At 52.4% G+C, this 13333-nt stretch overlaps 6 protein-coding genes across 6 annotated transcripts; 5 read left to right on the top strand and 1 right to left on the bottom strand.

Moving 5' to 3' along the window:
• Positions 1-144: 144 nt before the first annotated feature.
• On the top strand, positions 145-2828 carry HMPREF1120_03002 (uncharacterized protein). Its single transcript, XM_009157052.1, has one exon. The coding sequence runs from the start codon at positions 345-347 to the stop codon at positions 2295-2297; it is 1953 nt and encodes a 650-aa protein (XP_009155300.1). The 5' UTR covers positions 145-344; the 3' UTR covers positions 2298-2828.
• On the bottom strand, positions 2543-7464 carry HMPREF1120_03000 (ubiquinol-cytochrome c reductase core subunit 2). Its single transcript, XM_009157050.1, has 4 exons — positions 4270-7464; positions 4043-4217; positions 3137-3990; positions 2543-3072 (listed from the first exon to the last, which is right to left on the bottom strand). Exons 1-4 carry the CDS (start codon positions 4525-4527, stop codon positions 2977-2979), a joined length of 1383 nt encoding a protein of 460 aa, XP_009155298.1. The 5' UTR covers positions 4528-7464; the 3' UTR covers positions 2543-2976.
• Positions 4809-7454, top strand: HMPREF1120_03001 (DNA-directed RNA polymerase III subunit C3). The gene is made up of 4 exons (XM_009157051.1): positions 4809-5054; positions 5108-5164; positions 5217-5909; positions 5955-7454. Exons 1-4 carry the CDS (start codon positions 5049-5051, stop codon positions 6906-6908), a joined length of 1710 nt encoding a protein of 569 aa, XP_009155299.1. The 5' UTR covers positions 4809-5048; the 3' UTR covers positions 6909-7454.
• Positions 7465-7596: 132 nt separating the features above from the next.
• On the top strand, positions 7597-8242 carry HMPREF1120_02999 (F-type H+-transporting ATPase subunit epsilon). The gene is made up of 3 exons (XM_009157049.1): positions 7597-7740; positions 7793-7907; positions 7969-8242. The coding sequence occupies exons 1-3, from the start codon at positions 7709-7711 to the stop codon at positions 8050-8052; spliced, it is 231 nt and encodes a 76-aa protein (XP_009155297.1). The 5' UTR covers positions 7597-7708; the 3' UTR covers positions 8053-8242.
• Positions 8243-8484: 242 nt separating this feature from the next.
• HMPREF1120_02998 (uncharacterized protein) lies at positions 8485-10898 on the top strand (the record flags this gene model as incomplete). Its single annotated transcript, XM_009157048.1, has 5 exons — positions 8485-8560; positions 8609-8676; positions 8727-8855; positions 8909-9142; positions 9195-10898. The coding sequence occupies 5 exons, from the start codon at positions 8485-8487 to the stop codon at positions 10896-10898; spliced, it is 2211 nt and encodes a 736-aa protein (XP_009155296.1).
• Positions 10899-11343: 445 nt separating this feature from the next.
• On the top strand, positions 11344-12418 carry HMPREF1120_02997 (uncharacterized protein; the record flags this gene model as incomplete). Its single annotated transcript, XM_009157047.1, has 2 exons — positions 11344-11561; positions 11626-12418. 2 exons carry the CDS (start codon positions 11344-11346, stop codon positions 12416-12418), a joined length of 1011 nt encoding a protein of 336 aa, XP_009155295.1.
• Positions 12419-13333: the final 915 nt, after the last annotated feature.

The raw sequence follows: 13333 nt of genomic DNA, 5'->3' as shown, positions 1-13333 counted from the left end.
GCAAACCTGTCGTTATAAGCCTCCGGTGCGCATTAAATCACTGCTAGCCTCCCTGCGACCACTAAACCACTGCAGCACGTGCAGTGTGTCCTACTTTAGTAATCGCAGGCATCATCCGCCATCATCTACATAATAAGTACTGCTGCAGTACTACCAGGCGGCCATCATGATCAACTTGAAGTTACTATAAAGTTGATCCGCCTCGACTCTTCGCTGCAGTGTAGCCTTTCAAGTCTTATAGAACACATTGCACCAAATACACCAGTCTGTTACTCAGTGTCCCCGTGTCTCTTTCTGGTTGTGCCCACTTGTCGACCCTGAGACGCATCACATGCGCCACCAGCATGTCCTCCACTCATCGTTCGAGTCGGCCTCGTCGCGCGCCTTTAGCCCGCTATACGAACGATGACAGCGATTCAGGGGATTTGGGAGCATCCGAACACCGTTCTCGCCCCTCTCGGTCTGTCCGACGAGTTCAGACATACCGAGAATCGAGCGACAACAGTTCAGACGAATCATCGACTGCAATATCTGAGGCCTCATCTGAAGAGGTTTTATGCACAAGGGGCACAAAGTCGCGTCCTGCACCACGACGACAGTCCCTCGATATGAAATCACGCAAAAGAAAGCAACCATCCCGAACTACGCCGGCTGCTGCAAGCTCGTTCAACTCGTACAAACGCCGGAAAGTCCAGGCGACAGAATCTCATTCTAAGTTGGCCACAGCAAAGCCAACACCAAGCACGCCACTGCTTTCTTCACCTCAGCGTGTACCACCATGGCAGCAACTCCCCTATCATGTTCTCGTCAGCATTATGAAGTATGCTGCTTTTCCCCTCTACGAAAAGGCGTCCCGCAGTAATGGTTCCATCAACTGGCTGTGCTCTACGTCTCTGCTCTGCCGATCATTTCACGATGCCTGTATGGCTGCGCTGCTTTATAGCCCTCCGCTGTATCCTGCGTGGCGAGCAAGCGGCCTTTTACGTTTGTTAGAGAGCAGCCCCATGGCACTCACCAGGGAGTATGGCAAGAGGATCCATCATCTCGATATTGAAGTCAAACATCTCCTTTGCAAGAAAAGCGGCATCTCACTCGACACGCTTTTATGCCACACCCCTCTCCTGCAGGGTATACGCCTGTACTCAAATGAAGACGACTTCAATACGCTCATCTGGGCGCAGCCGACCGCTCAGAGATTGCACTGGACGTATCCAGCGGAAATGTTTGACCGTCTCAACACCGGTGGGATTATGCTGAAGAGCTTCGAATGGAACGGTCGATTTTCTACTGCCATGGAAGCTCTCGAAACTGCAATGAATGTCCATTCAAGCGCCTCTTTCGCGCGCCTCCGCCACCTTTCTTTCCTGAACCTAACACTTGCAGAGAAGGCCGATGACGCGGATCTTGCGAAGGCGCACAGCCTTCTTGCTGCTGCACTTCGACATTCGTCAGAGCTGAAGAGTCTGGCATTTCGCAACTGCGCTCTGCTCGACGAAGTCGCAGCCACCGCTCTACCTCTCAATCTCGAGCATTTGGAGTTGTCTCATTGCCCAAGCTTGACCTCCGAGGCACTCGAACACTACTTGCGCCTAGGAGGAGGCTCGTTGAGAACACTCAAGCTCTTTGGAAACCAATCCATGTCTTTAGGCTTTATGGCCGGCCTTCAAGAGCTTTGTCCACGACTGAGAGGGCTTGAAGTTGACATGCTTTACGTCGATCCGACCTCGTACCGTGATAGAGACCCTCTCTACGACGAGCTGTTGCCCAATGGCCCTCCGACTTGGCCAACCGAGCTGGTCACCATCTCCGTAGAGAATCTTCGTCAACTCTCGGCTGCAGACGCCGAAGCCTTCCTGACCTCTCTGGTCAACTCCTCCGAACATTTACCCTTTCTCAGAAAACTCAACATCAAAGCGATCTTGAAAGGCTCTAGCTGGCGGGATCGTGCCAAGCTAAGGAAAACATGGTTGCCGAAGCTACAAACCGTCTTTCTTAGCTCTGCAGAGCCGTCCAGCGTTGCCAGCGAACCCTCTAACACAACAGCTCAGAGACAGAGCAGCCGGATAGCGAACAGTCAACTCAGAAAATCAAGTGTAGATGCTCAAGCGGATGACAGCGTTACCGGGACGGGGAAACCGGTGCAGCCCAGATGTGAGGTGGTGAACCTGGTCCTGTCGGATCAACGGCCTTCTCAAGACCAGTTCCAGGAGGCGGACTTCTTGGACGACGAGCCAGACGACGATGCAGATTGGAATGGCCGTGATACGGAAATGGACTCCGCTGGCTATGCATGGTGAACGGGGAGGTTTTCTTGCGAATATGATAAACACCAGAGGGTTTTACCTGATCCAAGCCCTTGTGGCTGGGGGCGTCTACCCACTCACTGGCTTCTATTTATTGGCCGTCCGAGTCCTACTGTTAGATGTTCTTCTTGGTTGCCCGGTAGAGGCGAAGGACGTCCTAGTCCCCGCCGAGATAGGTCTCTGCGACTAAGCGTATCTTGAGCTGCTTCAACAAGCGACCATCAGTCGGCTGCCTCCATACGGCAGCAATCTACTTTTGCCGTATTGTTTGCTGTATTTGCTTCACTCGTAGGGAGGCACGGGCGATCCGCAGAATTCCAAAGCCGACTTTCGAGCCATTCACTCGGCAATGCCGTCCAGCAGATCTACAACATATCTAGCTAGATACAGTAGTGTTTTGAGCCCAACCGGCCTTACGATAAAAAAAAATGAGCACATGTGCCTGTTGGGCAAGCTGTCCAAGACACCGACTCATGAACCAGCGCAATGGATCAGCAAGAGCGTGTTGGAAAACCTGAGACCGAGTGTACTGCGCTGTGAAAACATGGCCTTCCGGAAAGGCTACAAGACACAAGCTTTGACATATAAAATTCGGCTAAACTCTCGCGATCGGTCTGATATCTACAAATGTTACATCGCCGTGGGCTAGTCAAGCAAATCCTCTCCGACTCTTTCAAACGTTCAAGCCTATCTCCGAAGCGAACGGAAGGACGAACAAGTCTCCCACCGTGGAAACTGATGCCTTGGAGTCGAGTAATTGTTTGGCCGCCTGCATATACGTCAGCCTCGGTTGAAGAATGCTGAGATCTCGCACTTATGCATGCGACACTTACCGCTTTGACCTTATCCCCAGAAACCTTGTCGATGGCCGCACCGACTTCGTCAATTTGGAACGGCTTGCCTTCTGTGATCAAGCCAGCTCCGGTGGCTTCGAGGCCAGCCTCAGTCTGTTGACCGGCTTCAAGGGCCCTGAACTTGGCCAAGGCCCTTGCCTTCTGAATGTCTTCCTCTGCAACTTCACCTGACGCCACCTTCTTGAGCGCATCCACCACATTCTTGCTGGACTTCGCCACCTGCTCTGCTTCTCCAGAGATGGTAACGTACAGCAAGCCCGCATCCGAATATGCGGCATGCTGAGTGGAGACCTGGGCTCCGGGGAAATCCTTCGCCGCTTGGGACAACAGCGAGAATCCAGGCGACCATTTGATGCTTGATTGCCCTCCAAGAAGCGCGGCAAGGACCGAGATCTCTGGTTTGAATGACGATCCGGAAGTGAACGAGCTGGAGCCTGGGAAAGCGAGGATCACCACATTTCCAGAGTTGTGCGCAATTCTTTCTTCGCCGCCATAATATTTGGATGCGGGGCTGGACAATTTGAAGACGCTGGAGCCGTTTGCGGTTTTGGTGAAGAATTCTCCCACCCATTTGGACAGCTCTGAATGACTTGCGCCGTTGGCGACAACGGCAATGTTGTCCCGAGCGTATGCAGCGCGACTGAACTCCGCAATGACATCTACATCAAGATATTTGGAGATCGGCGTAGAGGAGGTAGGATGTAACGGTTCTCCCAATCCGCGGTGGAAGGCAACTGCGTGGACCGAATTGACGGCGAGTGACAACGGACTGGCAAGAAGAGCCTTTTGCTCCAATTTCAGGACGCGCGCCACCTCTTCATCAAGCTCGTGCGCTATTTACGGTTAGAAAAATGCAGACGTGATCGGGGTTCTGACTGCACAAACTGGTGTATCGTGTTTGGCTGATGATTTCGCCCAGCAGTTCCGTGAAGTATGGTAAATCTTCTCGGAGGAATTTGGCTCGGAGGACGAGATTCTCGCGGGAATGGTAGGCGGACAGGTTGCCACCTAGGAGCTCCGACTCGCGAGTAATCCGCAGACACGATCGTTTGACGGTGGACTGCACAAGTTAGCCTTGAACTGCGGTGAGCTCAGCATAGGCGCCGCCAGACCTTGAAAGCAAATTTCTCGAGTGCGTCCGAAAGTCCGGGGAGAGGTTGATATCTTGTGCCGGCCCTTGAAATCACAGTCAAGGTTGTCGTGGGCCCGGGCAAATCTCTGCTCGCGTATTTGATGCCTGACGATTCGCCGGTCTCATACTGAAAGCTTCCGGAAGCTGCTGCTGCTAATCCTCTTCGTTGCAAGGTCGTGACGGGGACCTGACGACTGGCCCGCAAAGCCCTGGAGCCCAGCGAAGCTGGAGAAGCCATGGTGAACCGGATTGGCGCGAAAAGTGAGGGTTGGTGAGGTGAGGTGCGATTGTTGGACGAGGGAGCTACCTCAAAAACGACGACGCAGTTGGATGGGATGGATGTAATGCGAGCGAGCGAGCTGCAGTGGAGGTTCACTTCGCTCGCTGTACAATTAGGGACCTGCGCGGAATTGAATGCCCTGCCATTGGCCAGGACGAGTTTAGTCGTGCCAAGCCTTCAAACCTTTTCGAGAGGCTGAGATCCAAGCAGTTTATTAGCAGTAGTACAGTCAAGTATTTGCAGTGCACTGCCTGTGTCTGAGCCTTTTCTTTCGCAAGTTTCTCAACCACCCTTTCACCACGGCCACTCCCCCTGTTGTCTCCCCGGGCCGCCAGGTGGGTTTCGCCTTTGCAAAGATACTGCTTTTGTTCCTTCAGCGATGAATGTTGCATCCTTGTGATTATTGCCAGCGCACGAGTTTCTGAAGGCAACGTCTGGCTCTCGCTGCTAACCCACGTCACGTGCACTCTTCGGCAGTTATGGAGGTATGAGGGCCGCGAATGAAAGGGATACGTGCACAATTTTGATGCGTAAATAGGAGTATGCGCGGCTATGCTGCCTTGCCGTCGAAGATGTCTATGGGAGTTTTCTTGCTGTCTGTGGCTGCCAGCTCTGATTTCTCGCTACACGGCTAACCCATTGGACAGGAAATCTTTCAACATCTAGCCCAACAAGGCAGGCTCTCTGTGAATCAAGTTGCACAAAAATGTCGACTTCCCTTACGTCAGGTCAAGGCTGGCATGGCCGCGTTGATTCAGCTTCGTTTGGTTTATCAACATACCACTCCCGATGGGTCGTCGACATATCAAGCCAACACGCATAGTGCGTACAATCTAATCCGGACTGGCCAGTTGGTTGAACTCGCTGCGCGGAGATATGGCCAAGCGGCTGCCAAGGTTATGGAGCATTTGGCCATCCTCGGCTATGCCACCCCTGATGAACTGGAGGCACGTGTATCTGGTGACGGCCACTTCGCTAATCCTCAAGAACCCGCTGCGTCTACAAACGGGCATTTGCAGAATGGTGCCACCCCTGACGTCGATCAAAAGTCCAGGGAGCGTTTCCGAACCGCTCTCAGGTGTCTAATCGATGACCGTTTCATCACGAGCGTCCGCGACGCACATTTTCAATCACCGTTCGATGCCCGCCAAGAGGTTGAGCGTCATTTTCGCCATCTTGGTGTAATGCCGTCCGCCAAGGGCAAGAAGGTGCAGTCGGAGATTGATCACAGGGTCGATGTGGAACTCGAGTCGCGGATGGATGGCACCATCTCCTCCAACTCGGTTCTCCAGTTTCTCGAACAGCGGGAGCGCAGTCAGGAAAATGCCGTGTATAGTCAGGTATGTGGTCCAAAATCCGACGGGTGTTACTGGCTGACTTTGCAGTCTGTGCCCATGCTATGCATCGACCACTCAAACCTTGTTATGTCTACACGCAATGAAAGATTAGCCATTGCGGTGGAGAAGAGATTCGGCCGAGAGGCAGCACAGGTGCTGCGAGCGGCCTGCCTGCAAGTCGATGTTGACTCAGGTCCCGTCAAGCGTCGAGATAATACGTCAGCAATGATACACCGCCTCAATACCCCGAAAATTAGCAATGATATATCCGAAGAGGACAAACTAGTGGGCCAGAACGGAGATTTTGGTGGACACAACTGGCGTTCAGAGGGGCGTCTCGTCAATGGTCACCGTGACCAACTCGTCAATGGCGCAATGCACAACCGGCAGATTGAATCTCAACTAGCAGTCCTAGCTGAGGGGCCTTTCAACTTTCTCTCCCAGGATGCTAGTGGTAATCAATGGTTTTTGCACAGAACGCGTCTGAACCATTTCCTGCGCGACGAAGAGTTGATGAGACTGATGGGAGAGAGTTTGGATGGACCGGCACTCAGAATTGTGCGGATGCTCATGGATAAGGGCAAGTTGGATGAAAAGACATTGCAGGAGATAGGATTGTTGGGCGCCAAAGACCTCCGCCAGTGTCTGGCCCAACTTCAGATGTTGGGGTTTCTGGAGCTCCAGGAAGTCCCACGGGAGCCGCAGAGGCAGCCTAACCGCACGATATTCCTCTGGTTTTATGACCCGGAGCGAGTTCGGAAGTTATTCCTCGGCAGGCTCTACAAAACGATGGCAAGACTATTCCAGCGGTTGCGACTTGAAAGAGAACGACTGGCATCCACCTTGAGTAAAGTGGAGAGGACCGATGTGCAAGGAAGCGAAGCGGAGATGCTCGCACCCGCCGAACTCCAAGTGTTGCTCCAATGGCGACGCAAGGAAGCTTGGTTCATGGCTGAGATCAACCGTCTCGACGAATCTGTCATGATACTTCGTGATCTGTGAACCGCTGAGCAACAGTGTGGCTAGTATGGCATGTGGGAACGCCATATTCGACGTGCTATATGCATGACGAGGGTTTTGTTTCCTGTCCACAATACGGGTATACTTCAATCCAGCTCCGGCGTTGGACAGCCAGATGTCCGGTGATTCACAACAAGCTTCTTTGAACTCTGGGCCTTTGCCGCTGTTACCACAAGGGAGCTGTCTTTTTCGGTCCCAGCACCGGTCCCAGTGCTAGTATACAGATTCATAAGATGTCATGCTGCGCTGCGTGTGGTAGTGAGCAATGGTTGATTCCTTATGTAAGTACAAGACAGAGTACCGGGCTTTTCTGCCCATGCGCCTTTGCGATGAGATAGCGTGACATTCTCCCAGTGTCGTAGAAGTTTGACTGCAACGGACTGGCATTCCAGCTTCAATGAACACTGGCATGTGTAATGGTAGATGCTGTCCCTGTAGGGGATCTCAGGCTGGGAGAATCTGAGACACGACAAGCTTTTGCCAGTGGAACATGCAACGCGCCAAAGTTAATCCGTGCCGTTCCTTTCCGTAGTACTAGAAATAAAGTAGCTTGGCGGGAAATGCACCTCACCGACGCTGCAGTCCACCGTGACTGGGACCAGCCCCGGCACTGCGTTGGGAGCTTCTGCGAAGCACCGTAGCACTAGTCCAACCTGAACTGCAGCAAGTCGTGAACTTGAACTTTGGCTGCGACTTTCTCTACCACTGTACCGGCGATAGCTTCAACCCAGACAACTTCAACATCGGATCGTTCCCGCAAACCGCACGTTCCATATCTCAACATGGCTTTCGCTTGGAAGGCCGCCGGCTTGACGTAGGCTATGCTGTGCTCCTTTCACCGCTGAGCCTCGCGCTGACACTCGCAGCTACAACCGATATCTGGCGATTGCCGCCCGAGTCGTCCGACGGTCACTCAAAGAAGGACCCAGACTCCAAGCCGAGAGGAGAGGAGAGATGGACCTCAGATTTGCAAAGTGGCAGGTGAGCTTCGCTTGCGCAAAAGCGTCCTCCGCCGACTTGACTGCTAATTCCACGGGCGCAGAACGGAAAACAGGGCGATGTCAAGAGCTTGGGTGAAGCGAATGCAGATGCGATGGCGGAACATGCGACCGCGGAAGCGAAATAGATCAACAAATTACATGGGCTTGAGAACGAAGCAGGAGATGCGTTGAAGCTCGAAGAACTGTACGATTGTGCATATCTACCAGAAAGTCCAATGATTAGTTCGTTGCGTGAGGCAGCGGCTTGGTAAACTTCAACTTGAGCTTCATCAATCCCACAACTTGAACTCTGACAGCTATTACTGTCTTCCACAATGCGAGCTTCGCATTTCATGAACGTAGTAGTAGAATGCCACTCGTAGACTGGTTGCAGTGTGTCTGCTGTTATTAATTCAGCAGTTGTGCCGGATGGCTGCTCCAACTGGACTCGACTCCTCAACCGAGTTTGGTACCAGAGTTATTTTATTCAAGTTTCCTTACATACCACCTCGACCATCCGGCTTGCCCACCTTCTTCCAACTCTCAAGACCACCACGCTCGGCAGCACCATTAGGGCCATGGTTCTTCCCCAAATCTTACATCCCAACGTGCAAGTGAATGACATTACTCGGCAATTCCGTGGAGCGGCGTCACGTTGGTTTACCAGAACTGTTTCAAGTTCGAGTTCTGACCCAGAAATAGGGCTGCGCCCGGGCAAGCTCGTCAAAGATGAGCACTTTACACTATTCGAGGCCGTTAGCGCCTTAGAGGTCAGTGGGCCGTCATGACAATGGAATCCAATATCTCACCATCAGGTTAGATAGGGGACCCGAAGATGGACAGTGGAGCCCTCAGATCTGGCCCCGACGATGAAGAAGATCTTGATCTTTCCTTGACCCCGTCCGCGGAGGAGATAATATGGTTAATGGATGAGCTGACATGTCGGGAGGTACTGTTCATTCTTCAATCCACGGCCTTTGCTGTGCGCTCATTTTTCGACAGGTTGCGTGGCACACTGGCTATCCTCTATCTCAGACTCTCTTTACCTCTGTCCATATAGAACGACTGTTGTGGCCGGAGCCGAAACATCTCACTGATGCTCGATTTGACCGTGGCGATTCTGGCATGACCCAAACCTCCTCTCTCCTGTTGAGTGTTTTTCAACCTTACTGCCTTGGTCTGATAAAGTGTTGTGACCTCGTTTTGTCCACCATTACAAGTGAGCATTACTACGAGGTATAATTCCGTAAGACTCACTTACGGGTTGTGCTGACCACATTCATTGCAGGAGGAAGATTTTGCAACGCAGGTCTACAACAGACCATTGCTTCACAACTTCCCGGTCGATGAAGTCTCGACCTTGCTGCAGGGCGCCTCCATCTGGCTGCAAGATTCCAATATCCCGGCTGAGTTGAAGCAGGCTCTCAAAGTCCGGCTGGACTTACGGCACTCGCTGTTGCATCTATTCGAGTCCCGTGTACCTGGCCCGCGGAATACCGTGGAAGATTTCGAAAAATTCATCGGCAATATTAACACGACAGAAGCATCAACAGTCTTGGGCCAGCCTACCGTCGATGAATCGTTCACGCTGAAAATCCAACGGAAACTTGCCAGTAGTGTACCACCAAGACCCATGGTCACCGTTGAACGACCAAGGACTTTCGCCTTCCTCAGACGTCTGATTACCGACTGTCGCCTAGCTTTTCAACTGTTCGACATCTCGTGCAGCCGGGACTTACTGGTGGCATACCAGACCTTTATGGGGCAGTCACCGCAGCCTGCTGTCTACGTACGTGCACTGGTGCAGTCTTTTTTGACCTGCAATGATGCCGTACTAGGCAAGTCCACTGTCAGAGACTTTATATCGCAAGATATGGGCTCTCTGGTCAGACCTGCCGTGCTTCTTGCCGACCACATCGCTGGCCTGGATGACCAGTCAACCAACACATGTTCCGATCTCGAAACCCATCTTGATTCGTTCATGAATCGATGCGGGCATTCTTTCCTCAATCTGTTTAGAACGTTTTGCCTTAATCGCTGCCGGGTACGACGTACGCTGTGCCATGCTGTGCTTGAGTGGGATGAAATTCAAGCCCAGGCGGAGGATATAGACACTCTCGCACAGTCGATGTTGCAGGAAGAGCCTGCCTCTTACCCATCTGGTGATGAGCTGACATTCTCTTATTCTCTCAGCAGCTGGGTCTACCACCACAAGCTCACTCAGCTTCGGACGATTGTACAGATGGGCTTTGAGCTTGCTATCTACACTCCACACGAGTTCGCCGACATGTACTGGTATCTCACCTTTGTATCCAGCACACACCTTTCGCATCTGGAACGGGTTAGTTTCTTTGTATCATCGACGCAGCTCTCCAAGTTATCACCAGAGCAAGATACGCGGTATACACTGCGCAGATTATATAAGGAGTTCACGTGGCTGAAGGCTGTTGAGGCATTGTCGAAAGCATTGCATCGCATGATTGTCGTCCTACAACGACACGGACAGTTGGCAACTCCCAAGCCAGCATATGCGTCCGATTTTCTTAGATACGAACTCAGGATGCGGCCGTTCATGCATTTGTCCGTCCCCGAACCTATAAGCGTGGAAATGGCCAAACAGTCATCCTCGCTACGAAACTTACCAGATCAAGTTCTGCTCCATCAGGCTTCACAGTTGATTCAGGTGGCAAGAAAGGCACTGGAGGAAGTTATGAAGGACAAGTGGAGCTTGGAAGCTCGTTCGAGCTCCGGGGCGCACTCAATGACGGCGGCGCACGGCACCTCCGCAGCTGCGAGTTGTACGGTGGAAAGCGAATGGACAAAGGACGTGCAAGACTGTATGCGGACTTGCATCGGTGCTGGCATTGCTATCAGTACATTGAATAAGGCCCTGCAGGAGAGCCGCGTTACTGCTATCAAGGTGGACATTCCGCCTCTGGGACACCGGGATCGTTGGCACAAGTCATGGCCCGTTCCAAAGATTCATACTTGAAAGAACTCCCCTGCATGAGCGGGAGGCGAGTCATTGTTTTGCTCTCGGCAGACCTCGGACTTGCAGACGCAGAACTGATAGCAAACAGTGACCAGTGTGGGGTTCCGCCTTTGAAGCCTGATAATACGGTCTCAGTTGTGAGATACATGGTATACCTGGTAGTTTACAGTACAACTGTACAAGCCGTAGCACCGGCATTGCAGAACCTCGAAGTTTGAAGTTGAACTTGAACTCGGAGTTGGAGTGCAGTGGCTCATCACTCGCACTGGAGATAAAGCGGCGGCAGCCGAAGTTGCCAAGGGCTGCCGGTGTCTTTATCTCCGGACTCGTATCTTATCGCCGGTTACAATCTGCAGTGAATGACAAAAATTTCCCAGACTCCAAGTTGAAGTTTACTTTTACTACTCGACTTCAAAAGCGCTCGTTCGTCTTGGTACTTGCGACTATGGCGTCCGCGTACAAATCTGCTATGCGCTCCGGCGACTCATCTGACTCCGATGAGACAGGCTCCATATCATCGGATCACAGCAGCAACACCGTCCGAGCCGACTCGCCCAGTGGTGAACGATCATCTGAATCCAAGAGACAGAATAGCCTGGCACAATTGCCGAGCGAAGTGCGCAATCGTGTCCTGATGCTGACCTCTCGAGGTGTATCGTACAGGTTGGTTTAACTACTTATTGAATAGACAACCCATTCAAGGATGCGAGCTGACGTTGATTTCCAGACACCGACATCTGCTTAGCGACCTCCATTCATTACTGCCTCATACCTACAAAGACACGAAACTGGACACCAAGTCATCCAACAACTACAACTCAGCCCTCAACGGACTGGCCGACCTTCATTCGTGCAATTATGTCTTCTTCCTCGAAGCCCGCAAACATGGTCAAGATTTGTATTTGTGGTTAGCGCGTGCGCCGAACGGGCCCACGATCAAATTCAGCGTGACCAATGTCCATACGATGGCCGAGCTCGGGTTTGGGGGTAATTGCCTGAGGGGTGGAAGAGGCATTGTAGTGTTTGACAAGAGCTTCGACGATCAGATCGCAGGCCAGGAACACCGGTCCCTGCTCCGGGAAATGCTAAGAGGCGTCTTTTGTGTGCCTCCAAAGGGGGTGCGAGGGATGAAACCTTTCATCGACCGTGTCATTGGCATTTACGGACTCGATGGCAAAGTATGGATACGTGTCTACGAGATCCGTGAATCCGAACCCGACAAAGCCAGCAAAGACCATTCCAAAAGTGGAGATGTCTCATTGGTTGAGATCGGCCCTCGCTTCGTCCTTACCCCTGTCGTCATTCTGGAAGGCAGTTTCGGAGGCCCCGTGATATACGAGAACAAGCAATTCGTCAGCCCCAATCAGCTGCGGAGGGAGACCAGACTACGTCGGGCCACCAGGCATGCCAGTCGTCAGGGAGGCGCCCAGGAATTTGCGGTCAAGAAGAAGTCGCTTGCTTTGAGCTCTGGCGCACCAAGAAAACCCGCAAGCCTCGCCAATGCGGAGCTGTTCGGCTGATAACGGACACATCAACTTCATTGGGGTTCACACTTTTGGCCACGCAACTGTCCTAATCGAGCTTATATTCGAATCCACCAGGACGACAGCGACAGGAAAATGCCAACCTTCCACTTTGACATAACTCTGCCTTGACGACAATTTGCCAGGACTGCCCGTATCCAACCCGAGCAAGCGAGGATACGGCCAGTGGTTGCGAACAACCGAACATCCAGTGTCGCCCATTATATAATGTCCACATGTGCCTGCGGCTACTCATCGCAGTTAATCGCTTACGCTTGGTGTGCACGGAATGAGTAGATCCGACGGCCGCCATAGACACAGGACAGGACACGGTTGATTTCACACGTGAGCCGCGGAAGTGGCTCTGCCGAGTCAACCACGACTGTCCGCCTCCGGCTCGACGCAATCACAGTTGATCACCACTTCTGGTAGCCGTGGTACACGGTGCGACATCCTACGGTCCCAGACTGTAAGGCTTGATCCAGGATGCGCCCAGGTGCTTCCATGAAGCATATCTTGGACAGCATTGTCACCGCTGTCAGCACGCGCCTCGCTTCAATTCAACCCAAGATGCACTTCCTGCTATTGGCATTGAAGCATCGGCAGCACAATATCGTTGAAAAATCAAACAGAACACCCATGGTGCAGGCGGAGTCATCTGGGGCAAGAAGGGAATGGGCTTCTACACATAGTGCTTATCATCCACGAGCCAGAACCAATGCATCTGCTGTGGACGTCCTCTTTTGGGTCGAACTTAAAAATTGTTCGCATCTGCATACTAGTACGGTTGTAACAGGTCACCAACATGGGTTCCTACCTACCTACATAGGTACCTCCAGAGAGGTAGTATACAGGTCACCAACATGGGTTCCTACCTACCTACATAGGTACCTCCAGAGAGGTAGTATACAG

Source organism: Exophiala dermatitidis (assembly GCF_000230625.1).
Source record: "Exophiala dermatitidis NIH/UT8656 unplaced genomic scaffold supercont1.3, whole genome shotgun sequence".
Classification (NCBI taxonomy): domain Eukaryota; kingdom Fungi; phylum Ascomycota; class Eurotiomycetes; order Chaetothyriales; family Herpotrichiellaceae; genus Exophiala; species Exophiala dermatitidis.
This window is presented reverse-complemented; position numbering and strand designations above follow the sequence as displayed.